Source organism: Chionomys nivalis, chromosome 2 (assembly GCF_950005125.1).
Source record: "Chionomys nivalis chromosome 2, mChiNiv1.1, whole genome shotgun sequence".
Taxonomy (NCBI): domain Eukaryota; kingdom Metazoa; phylum Chordata; class Mammalia; order Rodentia; family Cricetidae; genus Chionomys; species Chionomys nivalis.
In genome coordinates, this window is record NC_080087.1 from 31,224,128 (window position 1) to 31,245,034 (window position 20,907).

General features: G+C 46.4%; 1 protein-coding gene across 1 annotated transcript in view; it reads left to right on the forward strand.

The window, feature by feature from the left end:
* Positions 1 to 426: 426 nt before the first annotated feature.
* Positions 427 to 20,907, forward strand: part of Map3k5 (mitogen-activated protein kinase kinase kinase 5) — a 209,445-nt gene continuing 188,964 nt past the window's right edge. Inside the window, exon 1 of the mRNA XM_057755327.1 lies at positions 427 to 1,236. Coding sequence (XP_057611310.1) covers positions 771 to 1,236 — 466 coding nt within the window. The 5' untranslated portion in view covers positions 427 to 770. The remainder of the gene's footprint in view (positions 1,237 to 20,907) is intronic.

Consider the following 20,907-nt stretch of genomic DNA (forward strand, 5'->3'; position numbering starts at 1 on the left):
AGGTTCTCTAAGGTCTGGGAACAGTGTGCTCGGTGTACGCTGCAGCTTCCCAGCAGCGCCCTCCCCAGGGGCGGGCCCTGGCTCTCCGTGCTGCAACGAGTGGGCGGCCGGAGGCGGGTGGCCGAGACGCCGAGCGGCTGCGAGACCGACGCTGGGACTCGGAGGGCGCGGCGATCCGGTGAAAGAGAAGAGGAAGGAAGGAGGAGGCGCCCCAGGAGTCGATGCAGGGGAGCTGCGGCCGAGCAGGGAGGCGGGTCTTTTCGGGTGCGGCCACCACGGTTCCGGGACGCGACCCGGGGCAGCCCGCCCACCGCGCGTAAGGTGTTCTCCAGGTAGCGCGGCACCCAGAGGGCGCCCTCGCCCGGCCCGCGCTCCGCCGGCGACAACGCGCGGCTCCCCGAGCGCGGCGCCCTTGAGCTGCAGCGGCCGCGCAGGTTGGCAGCCGACTGGTCCGCCCGCCAAGAGGAGGAAGCTCTGTCCCTTCCCGCTCGCTGCGGCTGGCGTCCCCACCCCGTGGACTCTCCACCCTGCAGCGGGCGAGCGGCGTGGCCACGGAGGCGCCGAGGAGGGGCGAGCCGCCTCCGGGCAGCGGCGTGGCCCCGGGGGACAGGGCGCCCGAGCGGAGGCGGCGGCGCGGCGGCGAAGGCGCGGCGCGCGATGGCAGCTGCCTAGCCCGGCGTGCACGGAGCAGCCCGGAGCTGTGGCTAGCCAGACGGTGCGTCTGGGCTGGGGACCCCGGGGTCGCTGGCGCGGCAGCCCGGCAGGCAGAGATGGGCACCGAAGCCGGCCAGGGCATCACTTTCTCCGTGCCGCCTTTTGCGTCCGCGGGCTTTTGCACCATCCCGGAGGGTGGCAGCTGCCGGAGGGGAGGAGGAGCGGCGACGGCGGCGGAGGGCGAGCCGAGCCAGCTGCCTCTGCCGCCACAGCCACCGCCACCGCCGGGCAGTTTCTGGAACGTGGAGAGCGCGGCCGCTCCTGGCACCGGGTGCCCTGCTACCACCCCCGGGTGCAGCGCCACCCGAGGCCGGGGCAACCCTGGCAGCGGGGGCGGCCGGAGGACCACCGTGGCATATGTGATCAACGAGGCAAGCCAGGGGCAGCTGGTGGTGGCCGAGAGCGAGGCCCTGCAGAGCCTGCGGGAGGCGTGTGAGGTGGTGGGCGCCACCCTGGAGACCCTGCATTTTGGGAAACTGGACTTCGGGGAAACCGCCGTGCTGGACCGTTTCTACAACGCAGGTGAGTGGCAGTTTCCTCCCCGTGGCCGCCGCCGAGTTTCCCTTTGCCGTCATCGTGGAGAATGTTTTGTTTTGTTTTGCTTCACGGGCGGGAAACAAGCTTCCTATTTACATCATGCGCATTGGGAGCAACCAGAGAGGTTGCGGGACTATCCTGGAGCCCGCCGCTCCTAGCAGAGAGGGTATGTTGGTGCAAGAGACTGTGCGGGAGATTCGCTGATTTATGCTGTGGAGCCCCTGGGTCCAAGTCCAAGGCTTGAAGAACACCCTTTTTCAGCATTGCGAGATCAATCAGTTCTCGCCAGTCGGTGTATCATTAGGTTTTCCTTTCACACACCTGTGGCCCTCCGAGGTGCTGTTCTGTTCTCAGTCTTGGGAGTACTGAACGCCGTATGCCAAGCAGTCAGCCGCCTGCAGAGTGTATGTGTGTGAGTTTTCAAAGCATGGCCTGACCTTGTCCAACTCATTTCACCTTCAGGTTTCTGTGGCTTGAATTTCCCATCTTTTTACCAATTTGAACCAATAACTACATCCTAGAGTAAGACTACAGTGGACTACATCACATGTGTGTGATCTTTGTTAGAGTCTTACCCAAAGAACGAGTGTGTGCGTGTGTGTGCACGCGCGCGCGTGTGTGAGTGTGCGTGTGTGTGTGTGTTTTAATTTGCCCCAGATACTGTGGTGGGTTTTGGGAGGGTTTATAATTTAGCATCGTTTAAAGAATTCCTATGCTGCCGGGCGGTGGTGGCGCACGCCTTTAATCCCAGCACTTGGGAGGCAGAGGCATGCAGATCTCTGTGAGTTTCGAGACCAGCCTGGTCTACAAGAGCTAGTTCCAGGACAGGCTCCAAAACCACAGAGAAACCCTGTCTCGGAAAAAAAAAAAAAAAAAAAAGAGTTCCTATGCTATTTAATGACAGATTTGGTTGTCCATTGAAGTGATTGCTAGCATGGTTCAGAAAGTCTTAGAGAGTGCTCATGACTGAAGCAATTAGCTGCCGTCTGTTAGCAGATGTCAGGAATGGCAACGTGTTGCTGAAATGCAATGAAATCAAGTAAATAGATGTGCTAATTCTTATAATTGTGGTGGTGGGAAAATCAGGCTTTATATCTTCAAAAACAGTAAGCTGCTTACATTTGTGATCGCGGGTTTTATATTTCAATCTAATTCTCTTACAGACTCCGTTCCAAACACCTGAAGTAGGCTTATGTCTGTTTTGGAATTCAGCCAAAGCTGAATATTTTAAGAACAAGAAGAACTTCATGTTAAGGAAGCCAGACTAAATAAACTGGGAATTTCTGGTTTGGGTATTTTTTAAACAGTCTGTGTCTTCATAACTGAACATGAATATAATATATTATAGCTTGGTTCTTGGGGTGGCTAGCTATAAAAATTACATAAACATAACTTTTCTAAAAATTATAGCACTCTTATTTTTGGATTATATTTTGGAAGAAGCTTCAAAGGACCAAATGATATAAGAGGAAAAAAGCCAAATAAAAACTTGAGCTTATTTTTATTGCAATGATAGAGTGGGCATATTTTCCCTAGGAGTCCAGAAAAAAATGTTAAGCCATCAGCTAATATGAAGGAAACTTTTCTAACAAGGCCGTCCCCTGTTAGTCTCAAATACCGTCTCTGCAGAAGGGAGAAAGGTTAAAGAGCGCAGACATCGGAGTCTGTCTCACTTAATCCTGTGACCCAGCCTAGGATAAGATTGTTACTTAATTAGGCGGGATAACTAATCGACCCAGCGCTGGTCCTAGGACTCTTAGGCAGTGGCTGGTTAGTGCAGAATGCTGACCCTGAATGTGCATAGGGGCCTCTGGCTGCCTTTATGGAGGGCACGTTTGCTATTGGAATCAAAGAAAGTATTTTGCTGGGGGATTCTGGGATCAGGAACTGGCAAAGGTTTGCAGAGACATCAGGTGCAGTGAGGAACAGCAGTTAAGTCTGGAGACTCCCTTGTTAGTGGCCAGCCTTGCAACCCACTGTTTCTGCCACCTTAGACAGGCCCGAGTCTAGTGTCTGCCCAGCTGGATGATAGCTTTGTCTGTTTTTTTATTTTGTTTTGATTTTAGAGACAGGGTTCTCCGTGTAGCCCTGGAACTCCCTCTGTAGACCAGGCTGATCTAGAGCGTAGAAAGATCCGCTTGCTTCTGTCTCCTTAGTGCTGGGATTAAAGGTGTGAGCCACGGCCACCAGGCTGTTAGAAGGTATCTTACTCAGCTTGAAGCTGCAATGGAATAGGGGTGGTGCCAGTTATGTCCTGACCCTTCGTCTTTCTAAACTGAAGGATTTGGGCGTTGATGGTAGTCAGACTCAGGTTTTCCCCTGATGTCTAGAGAGTGGTCACTCTCCTTCCGTGTGAGCTGGCCATCTGTTTTGGTTGTTTTGTTTGGTTTTCTGTCAGAGGCCAGACAGAAATATGTGAGACTCTGCAGTCTTTCACGTTTCTCTCACAGGTTTCCAACTCTGCCATGAGAACTGCCAGAAGCAGTTCCTAAAGAAAAGGATTATGCCATTCAGAGTCTGAGGCTAGCCTGCGCTATCCAGTGAGTCAAAGGGCTAGCCTGAGCTACACAATGAGACAGTCTCCTTTTCAAAAACAGAAGCCAAATGAAGCAAGCAAAGAGAGTATGGCTGTGGGTGACAAAACTGTACTGGTTGCCAGTTTTAGCTTGCAGGCTGGCTAAGCATAGAAACTGCAGGTCCCTGGGTCATGCATGGCCTTTTCTTCTATACCCCACCTTCATCCAGAGATTGACTCCTTAGGACACAGCTGGAAGGGCATGGCCCCTCCAGGTGGGCTGTTCATCCAGCTCTGCTTTGGGTCCTATACTTGTGAGAAAAGCTTTTCTTGTGCCTTCCAGTAGGGGTTATTTATTTGAAAAGTTCACCAGAGCAGAAGTGGAGGAAGAATTGAATTAAATGTCTAAGATTTCCCCAAATCCTGTGTGTCTGTGCAAACAAGAAAGCGGGCATATTGGAACAGAAGCTTCCGGGTCTGGATTCTGGTCCTGTTTCTTCTGTAATCTTGAGTGAGTCATTTAAACTTTCAGGAGAGGATGGTTTGAATGACCTATTCTGTTCTTTAAATTTTCAGTCTTATTACTGCAAATGACTCATTGTACTTCACAGAGATTTGTAAGTGCTGGTTTATGGCCTGTCCTTGGTCCTGAGGAGATCAGAGAGTGGGTGGAGCCTGTGACTGGGCTATCCAGAGTCACAGAGCCCATGTAAAGGTCACTCAGAAGCCACAGATTCCCACACTCAGAGCTAGGGTAGATGGGGTGAAGGCTAACTTTTTTCCCTTATGGTTTGAGACAGGGGTTTCTCTGTCTAGCCCTGGCATTCCTTGAACTCGCTCTGTAGACCAGGCTGGCCTCGAACTCAGAGATCCTCTTGCCTCTGCCTCCTGAGTGCTGGGACTAAAGTTATATTCTACCACTGCGGGTCAAAGGGTAATTTTTAAAAAAACGTCTATTAATGTTTTACCATGGGAAGTTTCTGGTCCTCTGAAACTGGAGTTACAGACAGTTGTGAACTGCCATGTGGGTCCTGGGAGTTGAACCCAGGTCATTTGGTAGAGCAGTCAGTGCTCTTAACTGCTGAGCTATCTCTCTAGCCCCCACAGGGTAGCTTTTTAAAGGACGTGGCACCCGAAGCCAGATGGGAGACTGAGCAAGGACGGCCTGGCCCAACCTGGGTCTTGTTTATTGTTGTGGCTTCTTCTCTAGCACTGGAAGTTGCATATTGTGCATGCCGGACAGGAGCTCTGCCACTGAGCAGCGGCAGCCCAGAGCCTGTGTGGCAGCATTTGGAAAGGAAGGATGGAGCCCAAGTAGTTCAGCCTAGTAGAATGAAGAACGGGATAAAGAGTGCCCATATTGTTAGACTTTCCCCTATTCTGTGTGCTGATGTCTGTTTAAAGAATGCATTGGAACTGAAGTTTTCACCGAATTCTGGATTTTATTATTATTTATTTTGGTTTGTTTCCGGACTGTGTTTGCCCTTCTCTTCTTCTGTCAAGTAAAGCTGATTCATGCTTAATTAGTGCTGTTGTGAAAACCATCCATGCGTCTTAAAGATAGTTATGGCTTTATATATAAGAGAGTCTCGCTCAGAGATGGTAGATACCAAGCCAGACCACACCTACTCCAAGTCCTTTGCATGGTAGGCAGTCAAAGTCTGTAGAGGCTACGGGTGTCAATGATCCAAGGGGCTGCCTTTGTGGACAGAACTTCAGTGCTCAGAGTTTGAACTTGCTGTGCAACGGAGGATGACCTTGAACTTCCGATCCTTTAGCTCCCATCTCTTGAGTGCTGGGTTTATAGTCTCCCTTATATACAGTACAGGGGATCGAACCCAGGACTTCATGCATGCTCAGCCAACCAAGCAACGTCCCCAGCTCTGGCACTGGGCACTGGTTTTATGTGTATCGCTGGAATGACCTTCCGTGTCTCCTTATTTTGCTTATGAAAACACTGAGCCGTAAAGAAATTCTGCGTGTGCATTCAGGTTCAGTGATTTAAGATTGTGTCACGCCTTTCCTCGGTATCAGTGTTAGAGGCGGCGGATTCCAGAATCTGGCTTTGCCGGCTTACACCTATGGAACCCATGCACTACTCTAAACACTCAGGAAATGATGTTTCTGATCCCTCACACTGGGGTTTTGAAATGCTCCTTTGAGTCTTAGACTGGTGGCTTTTGCTCTGATGCATTTTCTCAAATGCCCCTGATGCCTTTGGTAGGAGGAGCATCAGCTTGGATAAGGGAAGGGGCTGAGAGAGACATGCAGGAAGAGAAGGGTGCTCAGTGAAAGAGGAGGTACTAGCAAGGTGTGGGAATACTTTCATCTGTTTCAGCTTTCTTCCTCGTCTACCCCGCTTAGGGCCTTCAGCTCCCCGCTGATGTAAGGCTTAGGGACCTTGCTTGGCTCAGAACCACCTACCTTCCTCTTGGTGGGCATTGGATTGGATGGAGTGCCCACTTCCCCTTTCCTTGCCATGAGCCATTATTGCATCTGCCGGGGCCTTCCTCTTAGCCTGACTCATTGAAGATTGCAATCTCCTGCTCGGTGTTTTAGGCTCTAGCAATCGTAGGGAGCCGGAAGGAAGCACGTGGTAGTTGAAATTTTAGGCTCTTAGCTTTTCTATTTTCATTCACATTGTGTTTTCAGTGGAGTTGAGTTTGCGCTCAAAGTGCCCCCTATGCTGTTTTGCCAGAGTGGCATCTGACCTCTCTGGGCTTTGCCTCCATTGCCTCCTGCTCACCTTCTTAGGACTTCCAGTTCTGTTTGGTAAAATAAAACATGAACCTTGGACCCCTCTGTCTTAGACTGAGTTCTTGAAAGTTTTGCTGCTGACTTCTGCATTTCTGCTTTCAAGTCCAGCCCAGATTTTGTAAGTATTATCATTCACTTCGGGAGAGAGGATGAACTGTGTGTATTCCCAGTGAGCCAGTAGTTCCCATGAACCCGTTAAAAAAACTCGAGAGAACTGAAATGTACTTGCCAAGACTTTGTTTTTCTAACTAAAGATATTCTAACATGAAGAGAAACAAAGAACAACAATCTAATATGATGGTCCTAAAAAGGAAAGATGTTTTTGTACTAAAAGATGAGCCTGTAAGGAACTGGGGGGGGAGGGTGGCTCAGTGGGTAGGGTGCATGCTTCAAAGCCCGAGGACCTGAGTTCGGATCCTCAGAGTCTGTGTGAAAGCTGAGAACACAGAGGGAATCTGCAATCCTAGTGGTGGAGACCAGAGCATTGCAGGGCTTGCTAGCTAGCCAGTCTCGCTAAATGGCCTGTTCCAGGTTCAGTGAATAATAAAGACCCAGAGTCAGATATAGAGGTTAATGCTGAAGATCAGAGCAGCAGAGAGGCCGGTCACTAGAGAGTTCTTTTACATCTACCAGTGTTCAGACCAAAGGGACGATCCTGTCCTCAGACTGCACTGCTCCTCGGATTGCATTGAGCTCCTGTCTCCTCCCGTCTTATATATTCCTCTCTCCACCCAGCCATATCACGCCTGTCTGCACTTCCCTAGTGCTGGGATTAAAGGCCTGTGACTCCCAGGTGCTGGGAACACCTTTGTGTGAGCTCTGTTTCTCTTTGTAGACAGATTCAATCTCCTGTAGCCCAATGTGGCCTTGAGTCCTGGGATTAAAGGTGTGTGCCACCACTCCCTGGCCTCTAGTGGCTTAGCTCTACACTCTGATCTTTAACCAAGCTTTATTTGTTAAAACACAAACAAAAATATCATTACAGTGAGGGACCCCTATCTTCAAACACAAGGACACAATGTGGAGAGCTGGCCACCTCTACATGTGCTAGTACAGGTAAACACCGAGTACAGGTAAACACCGCATCCGCGTGCACACACACACACACTTAAAAACGTTAATCATTCACTCACCCAAATTAAGTAGGGACTGGGAAGCATGACTCGATGCTAGAACACTTGGCTAGCATTTGCAAGAACCCAAGTTCAGTCTCCAGCACTCCAAACAGCAACACCAGCAAGCACAACACTGAGGACAACCATAGCACGAAGACTCTTGCGGTGTGGTGGCCCAAGCCTGCAGTCTTAGCACTTGGGAGCTAGAGGTAGACGGGTTAGGAGTAAAAGGTCATCCTCAGTTATCGGACGACGCTGAAATCAGCCTGGACTACATAAGACCGCGGGACATAACCTCAGAATAAAGGACAGGTCTTTGCATACTATAGAGGTAATGGGAAAACTCAGAGTTAGTCATTACTCACCCATGATGCCATGGGTGAGTGAAGACTGTATTTTGTCAATCAGCACAGCAGTTTGTGTTCACAGCCTCTGGCCTGAACTGCCCCATGGTCTCTCTGTATTTTTCAGTCACTCTAGTTCTCTAGAGAAATAAGTCTCAGTCCAGATTTCCAAAGAGAAAACAATGATAAGTTCATTGGATCCAGGCGACCTACCTACCCACCTCCGGTTGCTTGGACTTTTAAGAAGAATAGTCCCTGTGGTCACCCACACAAGCTTTCTTCTTGTCTTGGCATGCCATTGGGTCAGCTCTTGCTGCCTCGTCTAAACCTGGAGCACAGTGCAGCTTCTTGGCTTCTTGGATAACTGGCTAAATGAAACAAAGTATGATTTTCCTAAATGAATTGTAGTAGAACCTTTGCAAGAAAAAAGTGTGTGTGTGTGTGTGTATGTATGGATGTATGTATGCACATGCACGTGAATCTAAAAAGAAAAGTTCTCAGTATAAAAAAAAAAATAGATTCTTTTTAGAGCTCCCATTTCTCACCCCAAATAGCCAACTACGGATAGTCCCGACTGGCCTTGCTTCCTGTTCCTATGGCTGTGGTTTCTTTCCTCCGCTTGGCTGACTTGGCCGGTTTGAGACATTGTCAGCTGGTAGCCTGAGCTGGTTCCCTCTCTAGGTGAGACCTGTGTGTAATGCCCAGCATTGTCTCGCCTCACCAGTGCTCTTGGCTAGTGCCAGTTTCCTGGGAGTTCGCCGCTACAGGTCAGTTCCTCTGTGGTAGCCACAGGGACTATCCCCTGCTTCCTGTTTCGGAGGCCTGGTCTGAGCTCTGTTTAGTTCCTGTTCGGGGCTCAGTTGGTTCACAGTTTCTTGCGGTGGAGTGGGAGATTCATACGCATAAAACCCAGTGAACGCGTAGGTCTCTGCACTACAAGGTACCAGCTCCGTGGGCCTTCTTAGTGCTTCTTCCAGCCCTTCTCCTCAAACACCCGTCCAAATCAGTACAGCTTCAGGGGACTGCTTTTTTTATTATTTTTTTAATTTTTTTGTTCAGGGATTCTAAGGCTCTCTCTCCCTCCCCTCCTTTTCCTTTCCCTCCTCCCCTTTCATTTTCATATTAACTTTTTAAAAAAAGCATAAAAACTCAGAGACAAAAGACAAACTATGCTGTGGTGTTCATCTGAGGGTAGACAAGAGGGGAGAGGGAGAGGGAGAGAGAAATGTAAAGAGGGTCTCCGGCATAGCAGGGCAGGGCTCTGTGACTTAGCGCTAACCAAGACACACTAGGTGTCGGAACACACTCCTTCCAAACAAACCTCTTCTCTTACAGTGGGGACTCAGCAACGAGGAAAGAACTGCCCGTGGTACATGATTCACCCATCCAGGAAGTTGTATTCCTTCACACAGGTAGTCTAAAAATGCCCATGACCTGTCTGTCAGTGCTTTCTGGCATCCTCAGCCTCTTTCATTCATACCTGTGAACTTCTTGCTCAACAGATGCACGGGAGAACTGCCCTAGTACGTATCAGGGGATGCCTGTCCATCCATTTGCTGACCACAAACTGTATGAAACCAAGTATTTCCTAAGCTAGGAAACTCTTCCTCATTTAAAATTCTTGATTACACTGGGCCTGGGAGATGACTCAGTTGGTAAGGTGCCTGCTATGCAAGCTGGAGGACCTGGGCTCAGAGCTCCAGAGCCCCGTTAAGGAAGGAAGGGGGGAGGGGGGAGGATGGTGTGGTGAGTGCCAGCGGGTGACTTTGTGGGAGAGGGTAGACAGACAGATCCCTTAAGCTCACTGCCAGCCAGTCTAACCAAATCAACAGACTTTGGTTTCAGTGAGAGGCCATGTTTCAAAACACTAAGATAGTGATTGAAGAAAGATGCCCTGTGTTAACCTTGGACCTCCACATGTGTGTCTGGATATTCACCCTTCTCCACATGTATACGTTTAAACTAGCGAATGCACACCATACATGCACATGATTAAAAAAAATCTTGACTATCTCAATTTGTTAAGTAGAACTTAACCTGGGGCTGGAGAGATGACTCGGGGGTTAAGAGCGCTGGTGGCTCATCGTTGTTTTATTTGAGAAGTGTCTTACTTGTTAGCCCTTTTCACACTGGCGATCCTCCTGTCTCAGCTCAGTGTTGGAATTATCAGTCTACACCATTACACGCAGCTCAGATGCCTCTTGATGTCCTATTCAAGTTTTCTAATCTGCTTATTGTAGAAAGAGAACCAGGACAAGGACGGACTGTCATTCCTGCGTCAAGCAGCACTGCTTTCCCCTCCGCCTTGGCATTTCTGTGTATATCTTGGTCTCGCTGGTGCATGGGTGATTTCACACGGCCAGGTCAAAATCCAAGTAGGACTTTCAATGCTGTGTCATCCACTCTTGACCATCTTAGGTGAATAGAAGAAATATATGTGGCAGTGTATTGTCTGTATTCTAAAGAATGCATGACTTGGTCAGCGTTACTCAAGGGATTGGTTAGTCAAGTCTTCCCACCGTTTTAGTAGCCTAGGTTGTCTCCCCAGTGTAACACTTGGTATATGTGGAGTGTGCCCACATAGTCAACTGCAGGTGTCCTCTGCGGTGACCAACAGTGGAAAGCAGCAGGTCAGACATCTTAGTCCATGGTGGTCACAGCATCACCGTGAGGGTGAACCGTGGCGGTGCGCTTCACTCTGCTCAGTGACTTCTTGCCAGTTGGATGACACCAGCTGACATTTTTCTGTCAATACCATCAAAGGAGACAGAAGCCTAAGCCAAATGCTGGCTTACCAGTCTTTTTCCCCCCAGGTGACTCTTGAGCCAGATTCTGGGTATGAGAGTCGGAGGGATCAGAGACAAAGACAGAGCAGAGAGCTGTTCAGTGGAATGATGCACAGAGACGGGCTCCCACCCTAGCCTGTTCACGCTTTCATGAGTCTCACTGGCTCGTCCCTAATAAGATAACAGTTGCGCAGTAGTTCCGTCCTGCTGGTTTTATTAACTGACTGAGGCAGCAGATACACCGGAGAGCTTTGATATAGAGATGTAAGTCTTTGGGAGAAAAAGGATTTATAATATGTGACTGTTTCCATGGGAACAACTGATGTTGAGGAAGTCAAGAATTCCCTGTATTCCACATTCCTCCCTAACCAGCTAACTAGAAATAACAGTAGCAGCAAAATCACCTCGGGGGCTGGAGATGTATCTCAGTGTTAGAGCCTCCAAATATCAAGGCAGGGGCCCTGGGATTGGTCCCAGCACCACTAAAATAAGTAAACATTCTTAAAGTGTAACTTGTAAACCGTTTCAATAGGAAAAAGAGTACCAGGAAGGTGAACCAGACGTTCAGACGTTCGTGGAGCTTCTGCCTGAAGACCACAGTTGTTAAACACGTGGCCATACCTGGGTCATTTCTCTTCTCTTTAGAGTCATTCTGGAGAATACTGAAAGCCTCTCCTCTGTTTCCCTTCCTGGGAAAAATCGTCATGGAAAGTCCTGTCTTGTTCTATCGTAAACAATGATTTTCAAACACATAAAATCATAACCTACACATACATGTATGCCAGATATTTAATTAACTATTTAACACTGTATTTAACTATGCATTTCATTGCACATGTGCCAGGGTCCGTGTGCCGAGGTCAGAGGGTAATTCTGTACAAGGACTGAACGCAGGTCATCAGGTTTCTGCAGCAGGTACTTTCACCTGCTAAGCCTTCCCACTGTCCCTCTGCCTCATTTTTTATGTGTAAATCATGATTTCGCTGTGGCTCAGTATCAACAGTGTCTCCAATCCGTATTTGCCTCTTATTGTCCAAATGGAATTTTATTTGTTTACTATTCTTATTCTGGCCCAGCCATCCAGGAACTTGGCATTCAAATGATACCATCTGCCTCTGGGAAGTGTTTTAAAGATTGGGCAAGATCACATGTGTAGAGCATCTAGCCCAGCGCCCAGCAATCATGTTGTTTATTTGGGTATGACTTGCCTGAAATTATAAGGCCAAACTCATGTCTTTGGTATGTAGAACTTCAGAGCAGCTACGTGTCCTCTGGAATAGGCTTATTTTCAATCTAAAAGAATAAATCTATCAGAACCTGTGCAGAACACCAACTGTGTTCCCATTGGTAACAACAGCGATTTCTTAGCATAGTAACGAATCTAGGTATCCAGAATCATCCTGACATATTCTTGGTGCGTTTATGGACTCAGAGCCTGTACCTCTTACCACATCAAAACCTTGGGGATGGCCATCCTGTTATTCAAATGGTACCATGATCCTCACCATGATTAGAAGCCCGTGTGGTAGCACTGAGCTCTAGGGCTTTCTCAGGGCAGGATCAGCTTCAGAGAACAGGATTAGCAGGCAGAAGGGAGCAACAGTTGTTTTAAGACAGACAGAGCTCCGAAGAGCCAAGCGTAGAGATGGAGAGACTGACCAACCTTCAGTCCAGGGAACTGTCACAGACATGAATGAGGGCGCGCGAGAGAATTTGGATCCTTTCATTGAAGGGCTGGACTTTTATCATAGATCTTCTGGGAACTAATTGTCCAGTTTGAAGGTGCGTGTTCCTTAGATTGTCTTCTCTTGATCTGGCTGTTATGCAGCATCAATGGGTAATGTGCATACCTGATAGAAATGTACATGCTTCTACTCCATAGCAATACATACACATGTGTTTTGGTATATATTTAATTGATTTCTACCTTATAGAAAAAAGTGACTGGTATTTTACCTACAGACTTGCCATACACACTATTAACCACTATTCCATCTGTTAGCAAGTTCATTTCTACTTCTCTGATTATGTGTATATCTGTTTCTGGTATAACTTCTCATTGGATCCAGTTTTTATATCTATTATATAATATTTGGTTCTCTCATTAAATAATGAGTTAGTTGGTCAAGTGTGGTGGCCAATACTCAAGAGACTGAGACAAGAGGAGACTGAGCAAGTTTGACCCACTTGCTTGGGTGACACAGCAAAACTCTATATCATTAAATAACAAAAGAAAAGAAAGGAGAAAAGCAAGAATTGAGAAGATAGCTCAGTCAGTAAAATGTTTGCCAAACAAGCATGAGGGCCTGAGTTCAATCCCACCTAGTACCCACTAAAAGGCTAGTAATAGGGGACCATATTTGTAATCTCTCTCTCTCCCTATCCCCCCCCCCACTAATATATAATTTTTTAAATGAGGCAGAGATATGCTCTCCCTCCGAAAGCTCTAAACACCATTGCGCTTGATGACGACCAGATGGTTTCTCTGGTAGCTCACACAGCACCTTTGAGGACTCCTAGCCAGTATGGGAGAAGCTTCCAGGTCCATAGCAGCATGACTGTGCTGTGCTCTGTGACTCAGCTGTGTGGTGCTCTCAAGCAATAGAATTCTGGATGGTAATCAAGAGCGCTATATGGTAATAGCTAATAATGTTTGAGGGGAGTCTCTGGGTCTAAATAACTGTATGGGTCATACTCTAGCAACATTTGAAATTATTTTGGGGTCACGTGTATAGCGTTAACATATGTTAATCTCACTGTGACAAAGCCTAGGTTTGGAAGAATTGCCTTGGGAAACTAGTTTTGGTTGGTCCAGTGAAAATTTCAGTCTTCAGTTCTGGACAATAAAATTTCATTTTCCCCAGAATTCCTAGCTTTTGGGGTATTCTGAGTTTTTACTGTTTAGCTACCACAGAGTAAGAAAAGGGCTGTAGACCATCTAACTGAGCAGAGAGATTTGTTTACAGACTTACTGCATTTTTCAGTGTGGGCAGGTATGGGTGGCTGCAAAGCAGAGTTGGGGTGCAAGTTGCTTGGCATGACCAAGGGGATCAGAGAGCAGTGTTGCGCATGTTCGTGAGTTATGACAGAGCCTTTTCTTGCCAAGCAAGCCAGTGCTGCCAAATATTTTCTGTGCTTAAAGTACACTTGACTGTTGGCAAATCCGAAATAAAATCTCAAAGGAAATGCTACCCTAGGTTCCTAGCAGAGTTGTTGACCCTTTCGGTCTGAAAACAATGGTTCTCAGACTGTGGGTCACAACCGTTTTTGGGGGTTGAATGACTTCTCACAGGTGTCAGAAAACACAGATATTTATATTGACAGAAGCAGCATTACAGGTACAAAGTAACAACAAAAAGACTTTTACGGCTGGGGGGGTCACCACGCCATGAGGAGCTGTATTAAAGGGTTGCAGCAGTGGGAAGGTTGAGAACCACCGTGGTAGATCTCTTTGTTGCTTCTGAAGTCTGACGTGATGGGTTGTCAGCATTATGAAGTCTTCCCACAGACACTTAGGCTTTTTCTTCATTGCTATTAATGTATAGGGGATTTATTTACAAATTCATTTAGCATATGTTAAAAGGGGTGACACATTTGTTTCATCTATATTAATTTGTTTATATCAGATCAGGGTTTCTCTGTGGTTTTGGAGCCTGTCCTGGAACTAGCTCTTGTAGACCAGGCTGGCCTCGAACTCCCAGAGATTCGCCTGCCTCTGCCTCCCGAGTGCTGGGATTAAAGGCGTGTGCCACCACCGCCTGGCCAGATCAAAATTTTTATTCTTAGTATTTGTGTGTGTGTGAGACCTGTGTCACAGCACACATATGGAGGTCAGAGTACAGCTGTGTGGAGTTGCTTCTCGGCCTCTACCTTCCCATGAGTCGCAGGGACTGGAACTCAGGTCTCCACACTTGACGTGTCAGTTGCTAGGACTCTTTCCCTGTTGAGATATCTTGCGAGTCTCTTAGACCAATTTTTAATGACAAAAATTCATACTATTTTTAAAATTAAGAAACAAGTTGGATGCAAAGATGTAGTAATTAAGAAAGCAAATTGCAAGAGTATCTAAAAGCTGGTAACATGTAAACATTCCCAGCGTTCATCAGTGACAGGGTTAGAGGCGGCTTACGTGCCTCTCTGTAGAAGTCCAGACTAAATCCTTCTGTAATTTTACTCTGTTTAAGGCACCAGCAGGCAGCCGTGGAGCAGACAACTCCAAGGTGATGAATTAGTAGGTATCTGAGGCTAAGGAACCTTCATGGAGTATTATTTATAGCTACAGTTGCCTGGGGCTCGTGGGTGTTCATGATAGCTTCCAGATAGTTAAACCTTGATATCCATGACGCTCTTCGGCTTCAGCAAAATCTTGCATCTGTTTGTGACTAAAATGAAGATCTAACCTACCTACTAGTTCCCTGCGATCCTAAGTCACATATTCTCATGGCTTGGTGACGTATAAATAGTAACAGACAATCCACTCTCTCTGCCCCCACCCCCAGTTTCCAAGCTTTACAGAACTCTGCATAGTAAAGATTTCTTTTAAATCAAAGTCATGTTCATCTTGCTAAATAAATAGTGAACATTCTTCTTGATGGATAGATACCCTCTGATTTTCTAGACTTGGCTCTTGTCATCACGTATTTTCTGGCTCCGTGGCTCAGGCTGGTTTTGACTCCTGCTGCTTCATTGTTCAGAGTGTTGGGATTATAGGCGTGCCCCACCACCCTCGACTGTGGAATCTCGGAGTGATCCTAGAAAGCAGGAAGTTGTCCATGCTCGAGAACTGTCACCATGTGTCGTGACACTGCTTGGGAACTTGGAGGCAAACTTGTATGGTTGCATCTGTGGCTCGTCATGCTTTCGTTTTCCCAGGGTACAGCTATTTTGATCATTGCTTTTGTTTTCTGTTAAAATAATACCATTAGGTGCCCTGGAATTTGCAAGGAACACACAGGAAGCCGTCCTTACTCTTCTGTTTTGAAACTCCGCGATCTTTGGAGTGTTCTTGGTTTGTTTGTGAGCCCGTGAGACATGTGCCTAAAGAGAGATCTGTGCCAGAGCCTAAGCCTCATTCCAGTTAAAGAAGACTTAGGCTGTGACTTGAGACTCTGAGGCCCACTGTGCTTCCAGCCTTCAGTTACCTGGTGTAAATGCTGGAAGATGAACTTGAGACCTGGGCTAAGATAGAAACTGCTGGTGACTTTAGTTCTACTTGAGAGAATTATCTTTTCAGCACTTGTAAGCGTCCCGTTTACCCACAGAAGAGCCGCTTAGCCAGCTTTTGAACCACAGTATGTATCTGACATGTGGTCACAGGGGAGTTTCCTCCTGAGTCAGCATATCACAAAGCTATTTATGAATGTGACCCTAGCACTCATTTCCATCTAAGAATAATCACAGAACTATTTCTCTTTCGACGTTCTTTCTCTTTTTAAGAGCCATGTAATTTTAAATTGCATGTTTTGGATAACAACCTTTGTTTACTGGTCTAAACTTGATCTTTTGTAAAGCTGCTAAGTCGGTTATTATTTGCTTCTAGGATTCAGTGTGCAAAGCAGAGCTCATTCTTTTTTCGTCTGTTCACAGCTGAAGACAATGTTCACATCAGGAGCTTCAGAGAAAGAGTGAGAGTAGCCCTGGTTCCCACACCTCTCCAGGGCAAACCCCAGTGATCAGAAATCCTCCCACTCTGTCCCACTTCTTTTTTTTTTTTTTTAATTAATTAATTTATTTAATTATTAAAGATTTCTGCCTCTTCCCCGCCACCACCTCCCATTTTCTCCCCCTCCCCCAATCAAGTCTTCCTTCCTCCTCAGCCCAAAGAGCAAGCAGGTTTCTCTGCCCTGTGGGACTCTGTCCCACTTCTTAAAGGTGCCCAGTGGCAGCATCCTGGGGCAAAGCCCTTAGCGGCAGGGACACCTCTGAGGAGGTAGTCAAGATCACACAAAAGCAGAGAACTCACCAGTGAATTGTTCTTTTTACACGCATATAATTTTTGTTACATTTTATTTAAAGCTGTGTCTCTCTGTGTCTGTGTGTCTGTGTGTGTGTCTCTGTGTAGTTGGTAGAAGTGTCTCTCTGTGTGCATGTGTGTATATGTGTGTGTGTATTTGTGTGTGTGTTTGGCAGCAAATACCTCTACCTGCTGAGCCCAAGTTGAATGTTTAAAAGAAATAAATGCAATTGAAGGTTACAGTATTAAGGAACTTTGGTCAGGGAAATTTCCGGAAAGTAAACAATGTTACGTGTGGGGAGAGGGTTCTGACTGACAGCTGGTGAATAGGCAGAAATGAAAGATTTTGAAAAGTGTATTTTTCAGCCCGTGAGATGGCTCTGCGGGTAAAATCACTTAGTTCTGGGCCAAGATCACACGATGAAAGGAGGGAACCAATTCCTGAGAGTTGTCCTGTACCCATGTCCTACACAGTCTCTATAATAATAATATTAATAGTAATAACAATAATAATGACAACAAATAATGAAAGTAAAATTTAAAAATTAAAGAGCAAGTGTGTTCGTGAAAGGAACAGGAAGGGAAGTCAGTCTTGCAGGAGCGGTAGGAACTGCTCCGAGCAGAAAGCACATTGGCTCGCCCTGCCATTGTCTATGCCCGAGAGACTGGACAAGGTCAGCATGCCCTGCTTTGTGAGAACGTGGAGCACAGATTTTCAAGGACTATATCGAGAACCCTTGGAGTGAGCTTAAGATAGGAACAAGTGTGCATAAACCAAATTACATCTGCTGGGTTTTGTGCTGATTTTATTTTAAAGTGTAGGCAGCGCAGCCAAAAGTCAGTGTTTTCCTTATTTGATTTTTTTTTTTTTTTTTTTTTTTTTTTGCTTTTGTTTTTTGGCAGTGCTGGGGTTAGAACCCAGGGTGCCATGCGTACGAGGCACATAGTCTACCTCTGAGCTTCAGCCCTGAGCATCTCATTCTACTTTTCATTGGCTTAGAGTTGCTTTTCTGCTGCCATCTGATAACTTAGATGTATTTGAACTCACAGTGAGACACCTTAAGCGTAGGAGTTTGTTACTGGCAGGACTCAGTCTATAGAAGCGTGGGGCTTTTTCAGGAACTGAGAGAAAGAGATATCTAAGGCCAGCTAAGTTTTATTTTCGTCGATCAGACTTCAGAGGCTTTCAAAAGTTAAGGAGCCGGGCTGGAAACCACATTCATTTGTTATTTCTCAACTTCTTGAAATATTTCAATGCTTGTAGCACCGGCTATGCATAAAAATGACTCCCTTTTGAAAAGTGAGATCGTTTTGCTCACTTCCCCATTTTATAAATCGGCAGGGGAAACAGTTCACATTTTTCAAAGCTGCTTAATTTTTTATGCTTTCTTCACGGTAGTTTCCTAACCAGTGTTCAGTGGAAGACTGCTCTGACCAGATTCTTAAGTAAATCCGAGATTAATGTGAAGACACTCCCAGCTACCAGCTGTGCCCATTCACTTGCTTTCATTGTGTATTTGCCCATTGCAAAAAGAAGCTGCCCAATCAGGAACAATCTTTCTCTGAAGAGCTGCTGATGTTTCATCTGTATTTTGGGGATCAGCATCCTTACCCGTCTCACTCACTGCACTGAGAAAGGCGCCCTGTGCTGACTGCGGTTTCTGGAGATGTCCTCTTCCATCTTTTGTGCTATAGCCACCACAGCAGGACAGGGAAGGACCTGTCACAGAGAAACACCTAAGGTTTCTTACATCCTTAAGGGTGACTTTAGCAGGGTCTAGGTCTTCTGCTTTTTTAATAGAGTGGGAAACCATTATCAATTCAAATACAGCTTTATAATATATGATGTTCAAGTACATCTTCTGCAATCTTCCACATCCAGGGGTACCACAATGCAAGGATGCCCAAGTCCCGCATTAAGAAATAGAACTGTGTTTGCCTGTAATCTATGAGCATCCTCCGTTATCTTCAAGTCATAATGTAAGTGCCCACTGCAATCTAAATGCTGCCTAAGTCGTTCATGTAAGAATAAAAAATAGTACATGTTTATTAGAGACTCCATCTCCCCCCGCCCCCACCTTTTTCATTCTGTTTAGCCAAGGCCGGTTTTTAATCCCCAGTCCTCATGCTTCAGCCTCTCAAGACCATGGTTCCCAGCTGGAAATAAGATTTTTTTTTATAAGAAGAAAGCCATGGAAAATTAATTTTCCCATAAGATATTTATTAGCTTGTACTCTTTCTAAAAGAACTCTTTTAGAAACCTGGTGTTTTGAAGGCTACATTTTAACTCTCAGATATAAGGTGAAGAATTGGAATTTATTAGAAATTTCATTTAGGTCAAGTGGTGGTAGCAGCACATGCCTTTAATCCCAGCACTCAGGAGCCAGAGGCAGGAGCATCTCTGTGAGTTCGAGGCCAGCCTGTTCTACAGAGCGAGTTCCAGGACAATCAAAGCTATGCAGAGAAACCTTGTCTCAAACAACAATAACAGCAACAATAACAACAAAAGAGATTTAATTTAGTCTAATAAAGACTCTTTGTGAAATGTTTTATTTAACTTAGGATAGCACTGTGGTGTTCATTTGCTCTGAAAGTCTTTTAATAGCCCCAGACATCTTTAATCACAATCACCCACCCCGTTTGCTGAGCTGGAGATCCTAGTTCCCTGAAACCCATGGGTGGGCTGATGAATCTGCTGAAGGCCATGAGTGAAAACCCGAGAGGGACCTTTAGCTCTGCTGGTCACTGTGGGTAAACTGAGGCACGGCAGGTGGGGAGAATAGAGCTGTCAAGAACCCTTTCTCGACCCACTTGGCCCCGAGACCCATGGTGCCTGGCTATTTTTGTTTGCAAATCCTGAAGTGTTCCCGGAAGTCATCTTTGCCAGCATTTCCTTGCTCGTTCTTGCTTGATCTTGTACTAAAAGGAAGCGAGCCTCGACCCAGAAGTGGTCCCATCGAGCATTTTGGTGCGGATTTGCAGGCAGGGTGTTCAGACAGTGTCTGCTTGCTGGGGTGGGGTAGAGGGCTGGCTCTTGTCTTATCTTTAGCAGTTCCCACGCTTTGGGACTGTACCAATAGTTTCTTCCCTACCTTATGACCTGTCGTGTGGCCAAGATGGTTCTCTGGGGACAGAGATTATTTCTTGAGATGTATGCAGTTTAAATGTGTCCACATGTACCCCCAGTGGTGAGAGAAAATAAAAGACTGTCTTGTTAATAGAGAATAGAGGGCTGGAGAGATAGCTCAGGGGTTAAGATTACTGACTGCTCTTCCAAAGGACCTGGGTTCAATTCCCAGCACCCACATGGCAGTTGACAACTGTCTGTAACTCCAGTTCTAGGGAACCCAACATCCATCGAAAAACACGAATAAACATTAAAAAAAAATTAGAGAATTGAAGTCACGTATTATAGTGACCAAAACCGAGGCTGGATTTGGAAGACTTCTGTCCTCCAGTTCTTGCTTCTGTGTTCATGTTTCTCTAAGAAACTGGGTTTTTATCTGCTGCTGTTGTGTTTTGTTTTGCTGGGATTAATCTTTGGGCCTTGTGCATGTTGACCAAGTGCTTGGCACTGAGCTCCTCTCCAGAGTGCCAAGCTTCTTCATCTACAGGGTGGAGATACAGGCAGCTACTGCCCTGCAGGCCTCTTGAGAAGTTAAATGTGATTATCCCTGTAAGGAGTCTTCATGCCATCTTGTAGGCCATGGACCACCAAGAAGATAAGGCTTTCAAGGCAGTATAACCTAACATCTTATCCGTTCTATAATCTGCCAGGAGTTTTTTTCAATGTACTTTTGTTACTGTAAATTAAAGAGAAACGGTGAAGGGGATCAAATTTTAAATTCCCAACTTTTATTAGTAGCCTACATGAATAAAAGTCTTCATAGTTAGGCTGTTAACTTTCCCATATGGTAAAAAAAATATACCCAAGATGATCAAGCCAAAAAGAAAGAGGGTTTATATTGAGTCCATTTTCGGATTTCAGAGCATAGTTGATTGGACCTGTTTATTTGGGGCCTGTTACACGGTCTCAGATGATAGAGGAAGCCTCTCTACTGTTTGATGATGGGGAGATAAAAGAAAGAAACAGTGGAAGAGTCCAGGATTCTACCACCTAGTGGCCTAACTGCCTTCCACTAGGCCTAAATCTCCTAAAGATTCTACCAGCTCTCCGTAGTGCCAC